A 22,260-nucleotide genomic window follows, 5' to 3' on the forward strand; every position below is an offset into this window, starting at 1 on the left:
AGGTTATTTTACCCGTGTCTTGGAAATCATTTTCCAAATGGAAAATGTTTTCAGGCTTCCAAACACTATAAAACTAAGAAAATATTTTCCTGGTAAACAAACGCACCCTAAGTTCTTTCAAGAAATTTTTTTTTTTAAATGTAGATTACTTCATTTTTGAGAAGAAGTAGATGTCAGTCGTCATTTCAGATCAAAATCGCGTAAGTCTATGAATTTAATATCGCATTTTGCAGTGAAAAGTGGATAATTTTCATGACATGATTTTATTTTTTATCAATCAATTAAATTTGGTTTCATGTTTATGATCTTGTAAGTTTCTTATTATTTTTTTTTATTTTTTATTTTATTTTTGTGCAATAAATTATTAGAAGTTATAACCTTCAAGTGTATTTAATTAATCCATATCTCTAAGTCATTAGACGATCAATCAATAGGCTCGTTTGATTGTAAAAAGTTGGACAGGATAGAGTAACATGTCCATGTCAAAAGTGGAGAGAATGTAAGAGAAGACGAGGCATATTCAATGAACTAACTTTAAAGATTTTAAATTATTAACATAAAAAAAAAAAACATATTACCAAACATGTTCCCATATGATTCGATGTTGAGAATCCATATAAAGGGAACCATTAAGAAATAATGGTAAATAAGACATTTGAAGAAGATGAAGGAAGGATTTGTATGCCAATATTGGCCTTTGATAATTCGCAGGCTTTTTTAATTAATGTGAGGTCAAATTTTTTTATGGTCAAATCAACAAGTGAGGTTAGTATCAAACTATTAAATTAATAGAGGTGACAAATAAGAGAGGCTTTCTCAAAGAAGAATCGAAGAGAATAAAAATCCATAATAATAAAAAAAAAAAAGAAAAGAAAAGTGAAGACTTCTACTGTTATCAATAAATCTCTTATTGATTTTGACATTCAAAATTATAGGAGAATTTTGCATAAAAATATAGAATATTTATGAAGGGTTGCATGTTCATTAAGTTATCGACAAATTGTAATTATCATGTAAATCATCAATGAACTAATTCATCTTGAAATCATAAACAAAATTGGAGTATATGATTATTATATAACTATTTAATTAATTTATATAAAGTTTTCTATGTAAAAAGAATTATATATATTTTTAGTATAAGAATTGTGACTCATCTCAACTATATTTATAAATTTTTAATATAAATTATATTTAAAATTAATTTGACAATTCTTGTACATAAATTTTCTATTTCTGTCATTCATGTATAGATATATTTATAATCAAATTATTTTACGTTCTATTATTTTCAATTAATTATTTTAATTTGGTAAATTATAAATTATATATAATAACCGTCAAAGTTATTATATTTGCTTGTATCATTATTATGTCAAAATAAAGATGGAATTATTTTAATATGTAGTTCAAAAATATATAAATTATTTTAGTTTAGTTTTTTAAAAATATATTTTATGTTATAAAATATTGATAATTTCATTATATTTATTTTTTAATATTTATTGAGTTGACTTTAATTATTTAAAACATATACTGAACATGCAAGGCACATGTGTAGTTGCATCATGAGTTAAAACTAGTCTAAGCTAAAAAAGAAACAAAGTTTCAAATTTGGGTTGGCTTTAGCTAAAATCTAACCAAGCCGAGTTTAAGCTCTTAACTCCATCCATTTATGTAGAAGCATGCACCTTATCTTTAAACTATGATATTAACAAACTTCAAATCACAAATCAACAACTTATCTGCATATTGATATTACAAATATGAACTCCCCAGAAAAGTGGGTGGGAAAAAGCCATTAAAGTTGCCTATACATACATATCCATAGCCACTTGCCACTCCCAAGGAAAACCCTGCCAAAGGTTAGCTCATAGTCAATACTTCCCTTCTTTTTTTTTTCTTTTTTTTTTTTCTTTTTTTGGCTCATCTCTAGGCAGAGGAATAAGTATTCTCTGTCTGAAGCACCACGACAACCGATTTCTTCCTTCGAATTTTACTCTTTACCAAATTTCTTCTCTTCTCTTCGCTAATTTCAGTGAACATGAGTTCATCAACACAAAAACTTATCATCTTTATAATCAATCACCAGAGAGGTAATATATAATAGATAGAACAACAGACGGAAGAGACCTATGCAAGTACTTGCGGCAGCTCCAATTAGAATTTTGCTGTCATTGAGTGCTGCGTGTTAACCCACTTCGAGATACGTTTCTGCACAAGTTTGAGAAATTTTATGTTACATTGAATGTCAATGTTTGGAATATACTAAACATGAAATCAAAGGAAAACAAGCTAGCATGTTTGCATTTACCGATTACAGGCCTCGGCTCTTGGTCAAGCAAGTCACAGAAAATCAATTAGGTGGAATATCAAACAAGAACTAACAAGTAGATTACTTTTGAAGTGATCACTACTTTAGTACCAAATTACAATGAATCCTAACAGATCAAATGACACTGATTCACATGTTCATTCATGGTCTTCAAACCATCTACAGATTGAAGGGTACACTAACGTTGATGGGGTAGCTGCAAAACTGACAGATCTCTACTTCATGCTATAAAACATTTGTGGGAGGAAATTTTGTTAAGTAGGAGAAGCAAGAAACAAAAAACGCCGTAGCTCAGACTGGAGCAGAAGCTGAATTTAGAGCAGCAACTCTTGGCTGTTACTCCGACTTGGTTGTGTTATTTTAATAAGGATATGTTCAAATTTTTTAGTATCCCCAGACCCATGTCCAAATATGTCTCGGATATAGATATTTCAAGAAAAATTAAGTCTAAGCAATTTAGACTTGGAATATGTAATTTGTTATGGTTGGAGAAATTACCCAGAGGCCTAAAGATTTCTAACTCCCCTCCTGTGACTGTACCCTGACAACAAAGCAACTATCAGTATAGCTCGTAGGTTGGTTGGACATGACAGGACAAAGCACATTGAAGTATAACGATTCTTCATCAAAGAAAAGCTAGAGGGATGTGTATGTTAGCCATACATCCCAACTCAAGAACGATAATTTTATGGAATCAAATCAAGAACAATTATTAGATGTTCTAGAAACGGGAATCTGCAAGGGACAGTTTGATTCCTTGACTTGCAAACTGGATTTGGAAGACATCTTCAAACCCGCTAGGGGGAGAGTGTTGGAAGATTTAGATAAAAATCCCTGAAAATTAGGGATTTGATTATCTTATAAATATTTGGCTTTTAAACCAAATCTGTAGAATATATTGAGGATTTACTTCTGTTCTCCAAATATTGTTACTCTAGTAGTGAGACTAATTTTAGCTTGAAGCATTATAGGAAAATGAGAATTATTAAAAGCTAAACAACTATCAGTGGAAAAAAAGCACCTTCCGGTAAGCAGCTGAGCAGCAGACCCCTTGGAGTTACCAAACCGCTTGGCCCGATTCTCATGTTCTTTCTCGACACGCATGGCAGCAACCTCTTTCTCCATAGCGGCTACTTCACGTCGCATCTTTTTAGCCTCAACTTCCATTGCCTTTGTCAATGTTTCCACCTTCTTGGCAAGCATCTGAAAAATACATGGATTACTAAAGCATTTAACTAAAATGATAAATCAATATGATGTTAGATTGAAAGAACACAAGCATCAACCTCAATTGCCTCATCCTTATCCTTAAGGCTTAGATCTTTCTCATGACCAGCTTTCCTCAAAGCTATGACCTCTTTTTGCAACAAATCATACAATACTCCTGGTACATTATCCTCTGCATCCACTGCCAGGAAATTATTTGGTTTTTCATCACTTGGTGCCTGAGCCTTTCCCTCAGAAGGCTGGTTGAGTGAAATATTTGAGTCTGTTCCATTTAAAAGCACTTTTGTCACATCTAACGATCTTGTGCCTCCATCAAATGACTTGGATGTTCCTTTAGCATGCTTCAATACTGTACTAGATAAGAAAGATGATCTCAATTGAAAGCTTGGTGATCTCTTGGATAAAACCCCATTGGGGGTAAGTTTCGAGAAGTTATCAGCTCCACCAAGAGACTGACGCCTAGAACGCCCATTGCTGACACTTCTTCCATCTGATGTACTGCGACTAACACTGTTAGAAGATCCTCTCAAGCTGTCTTCTAGAACTCTGAGCCGCAATAGATATTTCTCCTAGCAAATCAAAATAAAAGCTCTTATTCCAAACCAGCGGCATCAACAAAGAGAACAAAGTGATAATTGTCACAATCAGATTATTACTTTCAACTGTGCTTCAGATTTTGCAGTTCGCTCAGTTACAGCAAGCTTGTCACGAAGTTGCTGCATTTCTCCCTATAAGAAATAAAGTCTGCAGTAAGAGAAATGACTAATTTAAGTGCCTATAGATTTATTTGATGGAGAAACTATCCACAAAAACCTGCAAGCATCTCCGCTCTTCAAGCCATTGTTTTACAGGCATCACTTTGTCATTAGCATCTTTCCACTCATTTGCTACAACTGTGGCCACTCTATTAGCACTTACTTTTGCACGTGCCAGCTCTCGATCAAGTGTTTTTCTTTCCTCCTACGAAACACCGAAATAATCATTCATTTTGGGAAGAGCTTTAAGAGTATATCACCAGAAAGTTATCAGGAAAGCTTGGACAGTTAAAAACTGAGCACATTACATTCATCTCCTGAACTTTCCTCTGGTAGTCCCTCACTGCATTTGCAGCAGCACCACCAGCAAGAACAGCCTCTTCCAGCTCCCTAACTGTTTGCATAAGCTTTTCAACCTCTGCAACCTTTTGGCGATGCATTTTGTCCAAAATTTTGTTTTCTTCCTACCATAGACAGGTCGTAGATATGTGACTTTCTTAATCATATGGTGTACTGAGTGAGCAAAAACCTATATACCCAACTCTTGATGCACCTGAAACAGGAAATGCAAAGAATGATGGGAATACCTGGCAAATTTCTATCTGCTTCATCAATTCCTGGTTTTTATTTTGGAGATCATCTACCATGGAAGCTTTCGCCAATGCAAACTCTACGGTTCTTTCAGCATCAATTAAAGCTGCTTCTTTTGATTTAGTTAGACGATCGAGAGCTTTGTTATCATCTTGAAGCTTTGCAATCTGTAGAGAACCAAAAAAAACCTAATCAGTGGGGGAATAACCTATCACATATAAGTTTATAAAACATTCTCCAATTCCCTTGGTGAGACAGAACCAGTTGTTGAATTGTCCCAAGAAATACCTCTTGCCGAGCAAGCTTCAGCTCAGCCTCCAAGGGTGCAAGAATTGCTTCAATTGGAGGCATATCATCGTCCTTTTGAGCAGCATGAACCCTCCGCAGAGTGGCCTCAGCTGCAAACTGAGCAGCCATGGATGCCTTCTTCTCATCATTTATTTTCTTGATTTCTAGGTTCTGGAGAACATGTTTCACAACTTAATATAACAGAACAACAGAAAAATAATATGGCTTGAAGAAATTTTTGAAGTCATACCTTGCTTTCCAGAAGAGATTCTGTCAGTTTAAGCTTCTCCGCCATTTTTGAGAGATCATCAGTGAGCTATGATACAAAAGAAAACAAATTTAAAATAAAGTCAGTCTCCATCTCAATTATCAGTCTCCATCTCAATTACAAAAGGTGTTACAAAAATTCTGGGTCAGAAGACAGATATAAAACCAAATTTCAGATGTGTCCAACACCTTATATTATATATTGAGTTAGTACTGAAGAAGGAAAAAAAAAAAAGATACCGAAGAAGAAAAAAAAAAAAGATAAACTAAAGCCTTTGATGCAAGAGCGTTGCGAAGTGTTGAAGACCTCTAAATTACATAAAGATCACGAATTCTCCCGAACAAGACAAGATCATTTGCAATACGCAGAAATAGCAAGTCATAAAACAAAAAGTGCAATAGATCATCAGAATCTCTCAGCATGAGAGCCAAAATTTCAATCATGAGATCACATGCTACCCTAAACCTCATCAAACAATTAAATTTAGAAAGAAAAAAACATACATGGGAAAACAATTTGATAGTTATAGGAAGAAGATAACATGCATGGAAGAACATTTGGTCTAATAAAAGAACTAACATAAGTTTTAGATTGCAGGTAGCACGAAATTTTGTAACAGCTTTAATAGTGACAAGTCAAACAACATTAGAAGACAGGAAAAAGCAACTGAACGATGCAAAACCTTAAATTAATTTTCCATAATATGCAATCTTAAAATAAAAAGATACAGATACTACAAGGAATCTGACAAAGAAGTCTGATAAAGCATTAAAAAATTATTCATAATTGTAGATGAGACGGCCCATCACTGACTTTCTAAAATTACTAACCAATAACAACGATGAAACTCTACCAAACATGACTTCAAGAGTAAAATGCACAGTAAATTGTTCACCCAAATACCAGAAAGCCAACTTTCCAACCATACAAAGAACAGAGATTTGCTATCAGCAATGAAGACACAGGCAGGCAGAGCAAATTTACATATAAAGTTTACAGGATCTACTTCAGTAAAACTACAATATACAGTGATATACAAACAGCCTATGTTACTGGGTCACGAAATGAGTGTCAGATAGGAGTAGCATTCGACATGGGTATGTTAGTTTTCTACGTATTTGGAGAGTCCGTGGAGCGTCATAATCTCCATAGACCAATGTATGGATGCGCATCAGCACTAATAATTCATGAAAATTGAAGAGTGGAGAAACATAGCAAACAGCCCCTTCTTCCATCAGTTTCAGCAGATTATCCATCACTAAACTTCAAATAAATTGAGTTCTTTTTCCCCAGAAATCAAACATCCAAAAAAGGGAAGGAAAAGCAGTGAACTTTCCACTAAGAACAGACATAATTTAACGAAAAATAAGAAAATTTCAAAACATTTCGAAATAAATTACTACTTTTAACTACCAGTATTACTAAGGCGTTTTCACAATTTAATTATTTTATTAAATTAAAACCTAATAATTAATAATAATAATTTAATCAACCTCTTCGACAGCCTTTTCTCTTAGCCTTTCAGACATCCTTAATGCCTTAATTTCGGCTTGTGCTTCTCCCAATTCTCTATCTTTATCTGTAAACATATCCAAAATATTAAAATAAAAGGAAACGGTTAACCGTTAACTAAAAGCAGCTAAATTGAACCGAATCGAGGCGAAAAACAACTAGATCGAGCCACATTCCAGACCTCTAACTTCATTCTCCAACCGATTAAGCTCAACTTTCACCGGATCCGAACCGTGAAGCAACGTAATGAAGTCGTTATCCGCATCGAAGCTAGGTCTGACAGTTCTCCTCCTCGACGAACCTTTCCCTCCACTCTCCTTAAACGGCGCCGACACCGCCAAAGGCGGAGGTGCTCCCGACGTGGTCGAAGTCATCCTCACCGGCGACTCACTTCTCGCATTGCCTGTTACCTCTGCCGCTTCGCCGGCAATCTCCGCCATCTCTGATCCAAACACTTCCTCTCACCACTTCAAATACAAAAAAAAAAAAAAAGAAGAAGAAGAAAAGTAACTCTTTCCACGCAGAGTAGTTCTCTTCACATCTAAACCTTGAAGTGGATCCAAAACGATAGGGTTTGAAAATCAGTTGAAATACACAACTGCTCAGCAGATTCTCAGATAATAGAAAAGATAGAGTGAAGAAGAATGGCTTTAGAGCTGAGAGAGAGATAAATCAGTTATATATAAAATAATAATAATGTTATTATTATTATTTTCTCTCTGTAGATTATGGATTTTAAAATCTGGTTACAATGACAGAGTGAGGAGAGAGAAAGGAAGAGAAATGAGTGATGGAGACTTAATTAATTAAATTAAATTAATGGAGTTGCTGAAATTAGAGATTACTGTGTGTGTTTAAGCAGTGAAATCTGCTGCTGGTTGCGCTTCGAAAATTGATTCCACCTCTTTCTTTTTCCGATGCTTAAAATTGCGACAGCCTTTTTCTATTTTCTCTTTTCTAAAATTACGTTCGCAATAAAAATTAAAATATATCTTTCAGAATTTTCCAAATATTTTTTGATTTCTGATTATTTTTAATTAAATAACAAATTACATTCACAATAAAAATTAAAATAAAACAAATTATAACTGGGATTCGAAATTTGCTATTTTTGGTAGCTGGCGTGTCTCGGTTACTTTACCCAAAGGGGAAAAGTTTGATAGAAAATCTCTATAAATATTATTGGCAACTCGGATTTAGCATTAAGCAATAGTGTTTGAACTTTGTCCTATTTGTGCAATTAATTATAAATATAATATTATGTTGTGCACATTATGATTAGAGTTACATATAAATCGGATCAATTGAAATTCGATTTCAAAATATATTTTAAATTAAAGTCCATTTTCAGCCTGAGTTAGACTGTTGCTCGTTTTATTATTTTAAAATAATAAAATAATAAAATATATTTTAATTGTTATTTTATGTATTTTTATTTTTTATTTTTTAAAAATAATTTTATTATTTAAATTGAATTCAAACTGAGTTAAACTGGATCGACCTAAAGTGAAAAATTATTATTCAAACTTAACTTAAATTAGGTTAGGTGAATTATGTAACTTTTGAACAGGTCTAATCACAAATTATTGTGATATGTGAAAACATTTCTGTCCAACAAAACCAAATGCTAAGGTTTTACAAAATATAATTTAAATCAAAATAAATTTTATTAGAGACTCACACATAATTTATATTACATGTATCTCAAATTTTAAATTTTAAAAGCTTTATTTTTACAATTAAATTAATAACGATTAAAAGAATTTGAGTTTTTATTTTTATTTTTAAGAATGTATTCAAAAATTATTGGACAATTGGATTTGGTGCAAGTATTTGTAGATACAAATATGTGGTATGTTTGATTTACACCATCCACTTCTCAAAAAAAGTGTGAGAATTGGGTAATCACACAAGTAATTTATAAATAATTATACTCAAATCAAATGATCATAAAAATTTTAAACATATTCTTGAATTAAGTTTAAAATGTTATTTCTATACATTAATAATATTAGTGTTTTAATTTTTTAAGTTATATTTTATTTACTAATCTTATTAAAATAATTTGAAATTTTTATTAACAAAAGATAATTTTTCATACATTTTGACATGCTAAATAATTAATAAAATTATATATTATTTATTACTAATTATTTATACTTAATTAAAACCAATCAATAATAACAACTAGTATACATTATGAAATGTTAGAGTAATTAGATAAAATTGTATTATATTGTCAAATTTTTTGGCCTAGCATATTACATACGATGATTTAATTTTAAAATTTTTATTTAGAGTTTTATCTCTAAAATTATAATTTTAAAATTTAAAATTATGTAGTTGTATAGTTATTATCGGCACTATTAAAAACACATCTAAATTTTTTATAATTAGAGATATAATTATTTTGATAATAATTACAATTTTATTCTAGAACCATGTAGTGTTTAAATATGCCCAAAAATAAAAATAAAAAAGAAAGAAAGAAAGAAAGATATACTATAATAAATTTTGAATTATGCTTGAATTTATAATGTTTTAATTTTATTAAATTCAAACACGTCCAAAATTTTAAAATACATTTAAAAATTGTATATATATTAAGTGATGGGAGGCTATCTTATTACATATTTAGATATTTTCTTTTTTTTCAAAATTACATATTTAGATCATCCTGTATAATATTAGAAATATTGATTAGATTGTGGTCCAAAAGATTTAGTCATTTTTGTCTACACTTTAGTAGGTCAGCTGCAATATCTTTTTAAAATTGTTTGCTAAATGAATGATGGATATTTATACTAAATTATTTTTATCTTTTTATTAAAAATATGTAAATTAGTCTCTATATATTAGATTAGAGAGTAAAATAGTTATTTTTATTAAAATTTTATTCATTTTTATAGTTAAAAATTGACATAATTGACAGAATAACTAAACATTTACACACGGTGTGCCATCATGTTGACCATAGAAACTAAATTTTAACAATGGAAATAGATAAAAATTTTAACAAAATGACCAATTCGCTCTTTGATCTAAGGATTAATTTACTCATTTTTTCAGTAGAAGAGACAAAATTAAACCCAACTCCTAAAACAATGTCCTCTATATTACTTTTACCAAAGTTGCTCTCATATTAATTTATATATATGTTATATGAGTTAATTGTACCATACATCCGTAAACTATAACCTTCATTCTAAATTGATCTCCAAATTCTAAAATATTCTAATTATATCACTAAACTATCGAGATAATATCAATAAAGACCTTCAATTACCAAAATAATTAATTTAAGTTAAATAAGATGTCAAATCTTACAGAATAATTTAAAATGAAAAGTTCAAAGAAATTTGAATATTGTAAAAATCAAGGTCTTGAGATTTTCATAATTCATACAAAAGTTATATCGCTCTATATCTCTCTTTTATTTTTAATTTTAATTTTTATTATTAAAAGTCACGAGGTAACATTTTATTTTGATCTAAAATTTTTATTTTAAATTATATCATATAAGATTTGATATATCATTTAAGAGTTAAATTAAATAATTTTAATAATCAAAGAATTTGGTTGATATAATATGGATTGTTTTAAATTTGTGTTAAAGATAAAATAATTGAATTTAAATTCAAGCACGAGATTCAAAGTTGATCTTTTAGTAAGTGAAAAAAAAAAAAGGAATTAGTTCAGACAGCTGAATTCGCGGTACTTATCCAAACAAACTTTTTGAATATTGAATCTAATTTACTGTTACAGCTGAAGGATTGTAATACTGTGATTGCAATCCAAAATGGTTATACGGTTATAAAAAAATTTGTATTAAAAACAATTGGGATTAGAAAAGAATACCAAAAAGAACAGAAACCGAACTGACAGTAATACCCTCTTTCAAGTTTCAACCATCGAAAACCAAACCAAACAGAATCTCTTTCTAAGCAGTCACCTCTTTCATTCAAACATTCCCTTTCCATTTCTATAAATGATTTTCCATTACTTTCCCCTTCTTTCAACCCCAGCAGAATTTAGAATCCTCGAAATCAAATTCCCACATGTCTTCCACGTACTCAACGGAAACACCAGCAACTCCCGCCGCCGCCCCGTCTGATCCTCACGCTCCACTCCTCAGCCCCCGCCACTCGGATCCTGCTTCCACCGCTCAGCTTGCAATGCCGGGTCGGCGGCGTGGAGGGCCGGTGCTCGCGAGGGAGACGGCGGCTCGTGAGCAGGAGGAGCAGAGAGTGGACTGCGAGTACTCGAAGTCGGTCGTGGCGCTGGACATGATGTGGAACGCGGCGTTCGTGGCGTTGTCGGTGGTGATGTTACCGTCTACGATGAATGAGAAACCGAATACTCCTATTAGGCTGTGGGTTTGCTGCTACGCTTTGCTGTGCATGCTGCATGTTGTTTTTGTGTGGTGGGAGTATAGGTGGAGCAACACAAGAGCAACATCTGCCGTCGATGAGGAGAGAGGAGACGCTGCTGCCGAACATGTTAATGATAGTGAAGATGAAGAAGACGGAATTGAAATGAGTCTTTTTGGTTCAAATCAATCTAGGTCAGTTTTTTTTTTTTTAATTTATTTTCATGAAAGCGTTGCATTTTCTTTACATTGGAGCTATCTTATGTCTAGAAATTGAAATTTAGGGTGATTAAACTATATTATTCTCACACGGATTTGCTAATGAATTGACAGTGTAGCTAAACGATGTGAATCCTTGAATACAATGGTATCGTTTCTTTGGTGTATAGTAGGCTTCTATTGGGTTGTTTCTGGTGGTGATATCCTTCTGCAAAATGCTCCACGTTTATACTGGTATGTCTTTTTACCAGCCTGTTCTTCCACTAAGCAATTTATTTCTCCGTATTTGGTACTTTGAGAGAAATGAAGAATTGGAGAGAAAGACTTTAGGATATTTAATTGTGTGATATATGTGCAGGTTGGTTGTGGTTTTTCTGGCATTCGATGTGTTCTTTGCAGTCATTTGTGTTGTTTTAGCATGTTTGATCGGGATCGCTCTCTGCTGCTGCTTACCCTGCATCGTCGCAATTCTTTATGCTGTTGCCAAACAGGTACTTAAAAACGCACTCACACAGACACACACACATTGAATAAATCGTTAATAGCTAAATCATAGATTTTATTTCTTGTGCTATTGATTAGGAAGGTGCAGTGGAAGCAGATCTGAGTGTCCTGATGAAATATCGATTTCAGATTATAAATAACGGCGAAAAGCCATGTGTGGGGGCAGGGAAAATGGTTCCTGTAGAAATGAGCGGTGGATATTTGGCAAATGAGCACTTACTCTTACCAGAGGATGCTGTAAGTTACAACTTTATCATAGATTTGCATTGTTCTGGTATTAGTTTGAAATCTATGTTGTTTCAATTCTTCGATTTTCTTAAAGCATCCATATGGATACGGAGATATGAGCTTTCAAAGATCCTTCAAATACTTAAAAAACTAAAGTTAAACATAACTGTGTAGGACAGATACTTTGTATCTAACATATACTGAACTCCTAGTAACATAGGATTCAATACACTAAAACTCAGGTGTGAGTGTCAGACATGGGTATGTGTTGAGTAGTCGTGTGTTCAATTTTTTCCAAGGTTTCCATGCATTTGGAAAAGGAGGATCATATCCCTATACTCTTATCTCTATATGCAATAGACACGAATGCTTCAAGAAAAATAAAGAGTCGGAGCAACTTAGATTTCTGCTGTCTTGATGCATAAATCTGACTACTGCTAGAATGATAGATGACAAATCTGTGCACGCTGCCATTATGAACACATCCGGTTATGCCAATTTCAAATGCTCAGAGAGGCACAGTCATTGACTGGGAGCTAGCCTTTGAATTTTATCTACTTTTCTTGATTCTGGCCTTACTTCCCCATCCCGGGGCAGCCGGAAGGACAAGTGATGCATTCAATGTTCTTGTTTTCTTTTGGCAAACGAGTTCGTCGACTTTTTAGTATCTGCTGAACTAAAACTCATTTGAATGATTGCTTTACTAAAATTCTCCTTTTTCTTCCTTTTGTAGGAGTGTTGTATATGTCTAAGCTCATACGAAGATGGTGTTGACCTCCATTCTCTCCCTTGCAACCACCATTTTCATTCAACATGCATCTTGAGATGGCTCAAGACGAATGCGACATGCCCCCTCTGCAAATACAACATATTGAAAAGAAACGAACACTTATGATGAACACTCATTTCTGGATATATTTATCGGCACTTCCCGCTTATGTTCATAGGAGAGTAAATCACGAAGAATAGCAGCACTCAGATAAGTTGTTAGCTTTTTGTTTTCCATTTCTAATGGCATGTTGAATATTGAGTTGATTCTTCTTGTCCCTGCCTGAGTTCGTCCGTATAACCCTTATGAAAACATGGAAAATATTTTCATTGCTTAAGAGTTTTTGGTTGTTCTTGTTTCATCATTAGATGGAATGAGAAGTAAATGGATTAATGTAAAAAAATAGTTTTACACTAACTCAAAAAAAAAAAAAAGAAAAGAAAAAGGTTTACACACTTGTATATAATTTTATTTTAACAATTCAATAGTTTTATTTTATATTCTATAAACTTAGATTATGCTTATCAAATTTTGAGTATATTAGATAGATTTGAAATTTTATATATATGAAAAATATTATTACTATAATGTTGTAACTTTTACATACATTTGAAAATCCTTAACAGAAACCACATGATAAAATTTTTGTTTATCATGTTTTAGTAATAGAAACCACATGATAACATTGGTTTCTTAAAAGGTCTGAAAAATAATTAGTGAATAAGACCAACTTATCAAATATGGGTATCAAAATAACCTTAACTGGAAATAACTTCTTCTTTTTAACTTTAGATTTTATATTTATTTTAGCTTATTAAAATGGAACCAACAAGGTTTTTTTTTCTTTTCACTGTAATTGAAGTAAAAAAATACTCTTTACTTTCAAATTTAATTTCATTTGTTTTAGAAAAAATGGAACAAAAATTAAAAGATTAGGGTTATTATAAGATTAATTAATGTGGGTGTTAGGTATTTGTTTTTCTTCATTGAAAGAATTGGTCGATCATTTTATTCTAAAATTTTGAGAATTTTTTGTTGATTTCAAGTACTTAAAAGAATTTCAAGCATAAAAATTTAGAAGTTATCTCGTTTTTCTTGTGATATGTTTGAAATTCTAAGTACTTGAAATCAAACAAGAAAAAAATCTTCAAATTTTTAGAATGAAATTAGTCGACTAATTTTGGTTCTCATTATTTTCACTTTAAACGTTCTCACTATAATTACCACCATTATCAAATAACATTTTCAATTTATTTCATTTTACTTTATTTCTTTTAACATTATATTATATTTTAAAACTTTACGATTAAATATTGACATTGTCTAGATAAAATGAAATATTCTTTTAAAAAAGGAAAAATGTAAAATAAAAATTTTCATAATTTAAAATCTACATTTATTAAATAATCATACTAAACATATTTTATAACCTAACTAATATGAAGTACAAATCTAGACTATAAACTTAACTTGAGTTTAATTATCACTTTAATGTCTCATTTGGTTACTAGTGTACTAACTTGTCTAATAACTTGTATAGAGATTAGTTAAAATTTTTATCAAACGCTTAGTTGGCTCGGGTTCAAATCTTGTCGCTCTCATTTTTCATCCCAATATTGTATAAAAAAACTTAACTAATAAATATTTTAATATTTGATAGATAAATTGAAAGCATATAATAAGAATATTTTACTTTGTTTGATTATTGTATTAGAAAGTAAAACATAAATATTATCTTATAAAATATCAATAGCTTGATAAATTAAACTTTGAAAATATTTGAACATACAACATCACCTTTAGCTAGACCTATCAAATGGCCAAACTTTCATCTATATTTGTTAGATCCAAGTGCGAGATGTCGATGTCACAATATGTTGCCAGAGAAACTCGAACATTATTCATCAATAATTAAGTTAAGAAAGAAACTTCTAAAATATTTTTATAAATTTTAGAAATATTTTAAAATCATTTATAGATCTTTAAAATCGATTTAAAATACTTTAAGTTTGGTTTTTAGGTGATCAAAAATGTTCGGGACCGATTAAGGATCCCCAAGGGTGAAAATAGCACAAAATAGGGGAAAGATCTTATTCTGCTTCACTTTTATCAGTTTGTATCGATATAAGTACATGTTATTGTAGCATTGGATATACTATTTGACTTATACCAAAACAAGTGACCCTTTATACCTATACAAGTTTGTTTAGACCCAAAACTCACTTAATTTGACCAAAAACATTAACATATCAAAACCAAGATTTGTAGTACTTAAAAATCAAGTTTCAATTACTATTTACACTCATACAAACTCAACTAAACATCATGGACTTAACCATGTTCATTCGTTACCAAACTTAAACATCAAGTTAACATAGTTGACAAACAAGAAACTAATCATTTACATACATAACATACTTAATATTTAGACTTTTAATTTCATCATGCTTAACCAACAATCTCTTCAATTAAACATATCATACATGATTCTCTAATTGTCTAGACCTAGGTACATGTCGTTGACAACTCTTGAAAAGAGTTATATTTTAAGTCTCTAAATTTGGTTAATTGTTTGTATTTAGGTAGATGTATTTGTGTTTTAGGATATTAAATTAGTATTTTTAGAAAATTGCATTATAAAGCTTGGATTGTGCTTAAATGTTATTATGTTACTTTTACTTGTGGGTGGAAAGGATTTGTTTGTGTTTGAATGGCAGGTGTAGAATGAGGAAAAGAAATGGAGTGAAGTTTTGTTATGGCAAAATGTTGAACGGATTGTCAACATTAATGCCATGGAAATTTCAGGAAAACATGGAGTTAGCATTCAATTCGTGCCACTCTCAGCCAGCTGTACTTATACTAGAAAGATCTACCTAAAAAAGAGGGAGGAAAAACTGTATGCTGAAAGGGGGATCTAGCCTATAAAAAGTGAGGAAAAATGAGAGAGAAAATAGGGGAGAAGCCTTTCTCAGAGGAAAGATCTTAAGGTGGAAATAAAGGGTAATAGTAGAGTCTGAGCAGCAGAGCAGAAAAAGAGGGAGAAAAAAAAGGCAGTCAGTCTAGTCTTTGCAAGACATTGCTTCACTAGAGTTGAGGGTTGGGTCGGGGTAAGCTTCCTGAAGTTCTTCATTTATTTTCTTAAAATTACATCTTTGCGAAATTAATTATAAAAGATGTTGAATGATGTTTTGAATTTTGATTTGATTAACCAACCCATGAGTTAAATCTCATTGGGTTGGGATTACTGGATAATACTTGAATTTGCCATTAATGTTGAAGCTTGGATTTGATCTATTTTAATGTTTCATTCAATTTGTTCTTTCGAATTGCATGCATGCAATCTCTAGACATAGATGAATGCACACTATGCTTATAAACATAATCTAATTCTGAAAAGGTTAGGTTAGTTAGACCACAATTGATTGATACGAGTGGATGTTCGATAGAATGCTTATAAAAGTCTATAGACATAGAGCAACGTTCGTGCAAAGTGATGAGTAATCAGTATCGGGATTCTCATATGAGGTCTATAGACATATATTTCCTTAGGTGAGTTATCCTAAGGTATTGCTCTTGAAAGAAGCAGACCATTTCAAATCCATTCTAAGTAGTAAGTTGATTAAGAATTTGTGAAGGCATTATTGGTTTATAAGGGTAGATTCCTAGTAATCCCAACCTTCCCAATCAACAACATAAACTTTCTTACTTTTGTCTTAGTATTTTTGCCATAGCATATTTTTAAATATTTTTTGTTTACATATTGCACACATCATCATTATTTTGATTACCATTGCATTTCTGTCATTGTTTTGCCTTAACATAATTCACATACTTTATAACAAAAACTTAACCAAATTAGTCTTATCCGATCCATGTGGAGATGATATTGAAATATAATTATATTACTTGATTCGACGTGTATACTTGCATATTTTGCATACTATATTCACACACGATAGTCGTTACCATAAAAACTTTAGAAACACTATAAGGACCTTAATGAGCTGAGTTCTAATACATTTGGATGCCTTTGAACTAAACAATCATGATCTAACTTTGTCAATATTTGCATACAGAATAAACATGCATCCTGAGTATTAGATGCTTAGCGGTGTTAACACAATTTGAACTCAAAGCAATAGAAATATTAACTATTCAAGCATACAATAGATCACATCTTTAATTAACAAGCTAAAGTCAATATTTCACATGTCATTCAAAAGAATTTTGTCATGTTAAGGTGGGCCATATTTCTAATGTTTTGATTGATTTTATATGCATGAAATTAATGACATTTCTCCTTTCATTTCATAGCATCTCATATGTGAACAACTATACAAAAATAAACATATACGTTTTTGAATCACATGAATAATCATGTTATCAAATCTTTCTCATTGTCTTTTGTAGTTCATATTGAACGTATAGTCCTTTGTTTCTGTGGGAGAATGCATTTTATTTTAACCAAAAAATTATTCTGGATTTTCTTCTCCTAGTTAAACTATGTTTTTAGTTTCCCACTTGAACTCTGATTAACCTAGAGTTATTGTAGTCATATATGCTACAACTTTCAGCCTTTAAATAAGCCTTAGTTACTCTAGGTTTTACACAACAACAAAAATATTTAGATTGAGCAAATTTTGTTTTTCTCTTTCGAAGGTTTTTCTTGTGAGGCTTCGGGTTTTCTTTTAATTCTCTCTATCTTTTGTACTCTTTTTTTATTATTGTGAAAACTCATTTTGTCCTTTCTTTTTTATCCTCTTGTGAGCAGTTTTTTCACGTAAAATTTACTTGTTCAATTTTTTCGATTCTTATTTTCTTCACTTTGTTTGTTGTTGAATCGGATTTATCCCCTACAAATTTCTATTAGAGCTAGTTTGATTTCCGTAGTCAACCTGTTCAGAGATAGCAGCATCAAGGTTAAATATTGAGAAGTTTAACGGAATTGGAGATTTTAATTTGTGGCAAGTTCGGATGACGACAATACTGGTTCAGAACAGTCTAAAAAAGGTCGTTGAGGGAATAAGCCTGTAGATATGGATCAGTCAGAATGAAAAGAGCTCGATGAAAAGGCTCTATCCATTATTTAATTATGCCTCATGAATAATGTGTTATAGGAGGTTTTGAAGGAGAAAACAATGTCTACATTATGAAAGAAACTATAAGCCTTATATATGATGAAATCTCTTACTAACAGGTTAATATTAAAATAACATCTCTACACATTCAGAGTGGCCAAAGGTGAGTCCATCAGAACTCATATTAATGAGTTTGTTGCCCTTTTTAATGACTTAACTAGTCTCAAAGTAGAGATTAGTGACGAGGATCAAGATATGTTATTGTTATGCTCTTTGCCCTCTTCTTATAAAACTTTTAGGGAAACTCTAATTTATGGGAGAGATCACCTCTCGTTCGAGGATGTGAAGGGGAATATTCTGAGTAATGATAAACTTGACAATGAGTTTGGCCCAAACAAAAAATCAAATGGGCAAGCCTCAGTTCTAGTTGCAAGAGGCAGACAACAACCAGAAAGACTAATTGAAACATGTCTAAAGCAAGGTTCAAATTCATAAATCATGAAAAATATCGTGACTATTGTAAAAATGTGGATCATGTTAAGGAAAAATGTTGGAAACTTCAAAATAAAATCAAAAGGGACGCCAAAAACAACGAGAAAGATAAGCAGAAAGCCAAAGTTACTGATGCTAGTGTAGTCGAGGACAGAGGTGATGATTTCTTGTTGGTCTTGATGAGCGAAAGCTCTCATCTTACTTCTGAATGGATCTTAGATTTAGGGTGCTCGTATCACATGTATCCCAAAAGGGATTGGTTTTCCACGTATAGTTGGAACGATGGAAATGTGCAAGTGTATACAATTGCAACAAGTAATAACATAACAAGTAAATGTCGAGTTATCGTATCCACAGGGACTATGAAAAGAATTATTTATGAATGTTATTTAAAACTTTTTGGTGAAGAAAAATATTTTGTTTGAAGAGGGTGATTAAAAACTAAGATTTTAAACTAAGTAAACTAAATAAATAAATCTCAAATGCACAATTTCAAAATACGATTTTAATCAAGATGACATAGTTGTGTTAGATTAATTACATTTCATAACTTAGAATTACTAAATGTTTATATTGTTACGAATAAATTCACCACAACTCGGTAATTTGCTAACTTATAAACATACTCACCTACCAAAATCTATTTATTTCTTGACTATATCCTTATGTCAATTCAAACAATTAACTCGATTTAATAAGCACATAAAAGACTACGTGAGGTAACAAAGTATCCTTACCTTGAAACAGTTTAATCACAATAATCTTGCAAGTTATGCAAGGTAAATGTATCGTCAGATACTGTTGCTAATTTAAACCTCAACTACCTTAGATGATTAAACATGCGCAAATTAAGTACTATGTCCATTAATTACAATTTCAATCCGTTTAAATAATTAATTTATTACTTAACAATTGTAATGCAATAATAACTTAGTCATGATTTTACTTAATCAAGCATCTTACTGAGGCCTATAATAACGTAAACACAATTTTAACAATTTAAGAAGACGAAATGTAATCAACCTAACACGAATTAGATTCAAGCTAAATTGATTAAATTAACCATTCCAACATAAATATCCATAGATATGTTCATCATAACAACAACAAAAATTAAAGAGATAGGGAACAAGAATCAAATTCGGTGTTTTTTCGTGGCTTGACTAGTTTGCTCCGTTCTTCCTTCTCCGTTGTCCTTGTCGATCAAGGCTGCTATGAACACTTAATTGCTGCTCCAAATGGCTGATGAATGCCCCTTTTCCAAGAGGAGAAATCGGCAAGAGAGCAAAAGAATTTGAAATGGAAAAGAAGAGAGAAAGTAGAGAGAAGAGAGAAAAGATGTGAATGCTTGAGGTGTGTTGAATGATCAGCCAAGGGGGTTTTTATAGCTGAAGATGGCTACTAAAATTAGCTAAAAATAGCAGCCAAAGAGCCATCCCTTGGCCAGCCACACATGTGGCAAGGTTGATGGTTTCAACTTTGCTAAATTTGGCTTGGGGTATATCTACAAAGCCACCAATTGTGGAGAGGTTTGAATGCAACTTGAACAAGTCTTCAAGGGCCTCTTTGCAAGCTTAAATAATCAGTTAATAAGCTGATTTGGGTCAGCTCTTGGGACGGTTTTTGGGCAGTCCATTTCTTGGTCAGTTCAGTTCAACAGGATCACTTTTTCATAATTAATTAATAATAATTTATTAACCCAAATTAAATTGGATATAAATTAAAATTAATTATATTATAAATTAATAAATATAATTTTGGACCGTCTTAGACTGAAATTTAGTTCACCTCGATACTTCAAATTGTTTCTCGGTTTTGTACTTCTAGCAGTGTCTGCCAAGCCATTTTTCGTCCTTTGTGCAAATCTGTCGAAAATAATCAAAATTCATCAAAATTAATTATAAAATTAACTAAAATTCAACATGTTCATATTTTAAGTGCACTTTAATTATTTTATAAAATTTAATTATTTTTCGATAAGAATTTTATTGAAACTGTATGATTTTAAGTTAAAAAAGGTATGTAAAAATATGCAAATTTCTATGTTTCCAATAGTTCAGTTGAAGGTGGATTTGTGTTGATGGGGAATAACTCTCTATGTAAAATATCTGGAATTAGAACAATACAAATTAGGATGCATGATGGAATTATTTGGACACTGCTAGATGTCAGGTATGTTCCTGATTTAAAGAAAAATCTTATCTTATTGGGAATTTGGATTCTAAGGGTTGTAGGTAGCCATTGAGTCAAATGACTTAAAAGTTTCTCATGGGGTTTTTGTTATGATAAGAGGATAGAAAAATGGCAGCCTATACATTCTACAAGGTTCAACGATTGCTGGTGCAGCTAGGATTACTGAAGAAAAGCTGAAATTGCCACCACGTCGCAACGAGAATCAACCTGACGTCGCGATGTCACGATGTGACTCTTTCTCTATCAATTTTGATTCAACCAAACTTTGGCACATGCGACTAGGTCATATTAGTGAGAAATGTAAGACAATCTTGTGCAATAGAGGTTTTCTTTAAGACACTAGAGTTGGTAAGTTAGGTTTCTACGAGCATTACATTTTTAGAAAAAAAAACTTGAGTCAATTTCGATTCAATAATGCACAAAACAAAAGGGACTCTAGATTACATTCATTTAGATTTATAAGCTCCATCTTCTAACATCTCAAAATGAGGTAATAAATATTTATTAAATTTTATTGATGATCACTCCATAAAAGTTTGGGTTTATTTCTTGAAATAAAAAAGCGAAGTCTTCGGAATTTTCTAATAGTGGAAGACAATGTTAGAAAAACAAACCGAAAAATCCATGAAACGGTTGAGAATGAATAATAGTCTTGAGTTCTGTTCATCAAAGTTTAGTGATTTCTACAAACGTGAAGGAATTGAAAGATATCTAGCCGTTGCTGGAACTCCATAGTAGAATGGAATTGTAGCTCGATGTATGCTTTCTAATGCATGCTTAGGGAAGGAATTTTGGGCTGAAGCCATAAACCTGACAATTTATTTGGTAAATTGATCTCCCCGTCAAGCATTGAATAGTAAAGTTTCAGGGGAGATATGGCTAGATAATCCTTCCAATTATTGTAACCTTAGAATTTTCTGTTGTCCTGCTTATGCTAAAGTTAGCTAGGGAAAGCTCAAACCATAGGCTTTTAAATGCATCTTTCTAGGATACTCTACTGGTAGAAAAGGTGTTAAGTTGTGGTGTTTAAAATATGAAAAAATAATTGTTAGCAGAGATGTTAAGTTTGATGAATCTGCCATGTTTCGATCAAAAAATGGGACTTTTACTTTTAAATACACAACAAATCAGAGTGTGTTGAGCAAGGTAGAGTCAAATGTCGAAATAGGGGATGACATCTTAATGAGAAAATGTCTAATGTCATAATGTCATGATGAACAAAGGTCTCGTTCTGACGAAGAGTCATACGACGTTACTACGACATGACAAAAATTTTTATTCTTGAAAGTTTGAAGTTGTTTTAGATATGTTTGGGGCTTCATCTAACCTTCAAATACCTTCAACATCTCAGTTAACTAAGTATAAGTTGACTTGTGACAGGAAAAGGCAAGAAATCCGGCCACCATAGAAATATTGTAAAGGAAACCTACTA

General features: G+C 31.8%; 2 protein-coding genes across 3 annotated transcripts; one reads left to right on the forward strand and one right to left on the reverse strand.

Annotated features, from left to right (window-relative positions):
* Positions 1 to 1,692: 1,692 nt before the first annotated feature.
* On the reverse strand, positions 1,693 to 7,760 carry LOC108453314 (microtubule-associated protein 70-4-like). 2 transcript variants are annotated; one of them, XM_053028112.1, is made up of 12 exons: positions 7,158 to 7,758; positions 6,958 to 7,043; positions 5,447 to 5,512; positions 5,197 to 5,367; positions 4,905 to 5,075; positions 4,626 to 4,781; positions 4,376 to 4,522; positions 4,219 to 4,290; positions 3,622 to 4,131; positions 3,357 to 3,538; positions 2,834 to 2,876; positions 1,693 to 2,214 (listed from the first exon to the last, which is right to left on the reverse strand). In XM_053028112.1, the coding sequence occupies exons 1-11, from the start codon at positions 7,414 to 7,416 to the stop codon at positions 2,852 to 2,854; spliced, it is 1,845 nt and encodes a 614-aa protein (XP_052884072.1). In that variant the 5' UTR covers positions 7,417 to 7,758; the 3' UTR covers positions 1,693 to 2,214; positions 2,834 to 2,851. The 2 variants fall into 2 exon arrangements, with proteins under 2 accessions (XP_052884072.1, XP_017606829.1); XM_017751340.2 differs by lacking the exon at positions 2,834 to 2,876 and having other exon boundaries at positions 7,158 to 7,760.
* Positions 7,761 to 10,822: 3,062 nt separating this feature from the next.
* Positions 10,823 to 13,402, forward strand: LOC108452285 (E3 ubiquitin protein ligase RIE1-like). Its single transcript, XM_017750062.2, has 5 exons — positions 10,823 to 11,540; positions 11,679 to 11,798; positions 11,923 to 12,055; positions 12,147 to 12,305; positions 13,030 to 13,402. Exons 1-5 carry the CDS (start codon positions 11,035 to 11,037, stop codon positions 13,189 to 13,191), a joined length of 1,080 nt encoding a protein of 359 aa, XP_017605551.1. The 5' UTR covers positions 10,823 to 11,034; the 3' UTR covers positions 13,192 to 13,402.
* Positions 13,403 to 22,260: the final 8,858 nt, after the last annotated feature.

The sequence above is a fragment of the Gossypium arboreum genome, chromosome 5 (genome assembly GCF_025698485.1).
Source record: "Gossypium arboreum isolate Shixiya-1 chromosome 5, ASM2569848v2, whole genome shotgun sequence".
Classification (NCBI taxonomy): Eukaryota; Viridiplantae; Streptophyta; class Magnoliopsida; order Malvales; family Malvaceae; genus Gossypium; species Gossypium arboreum.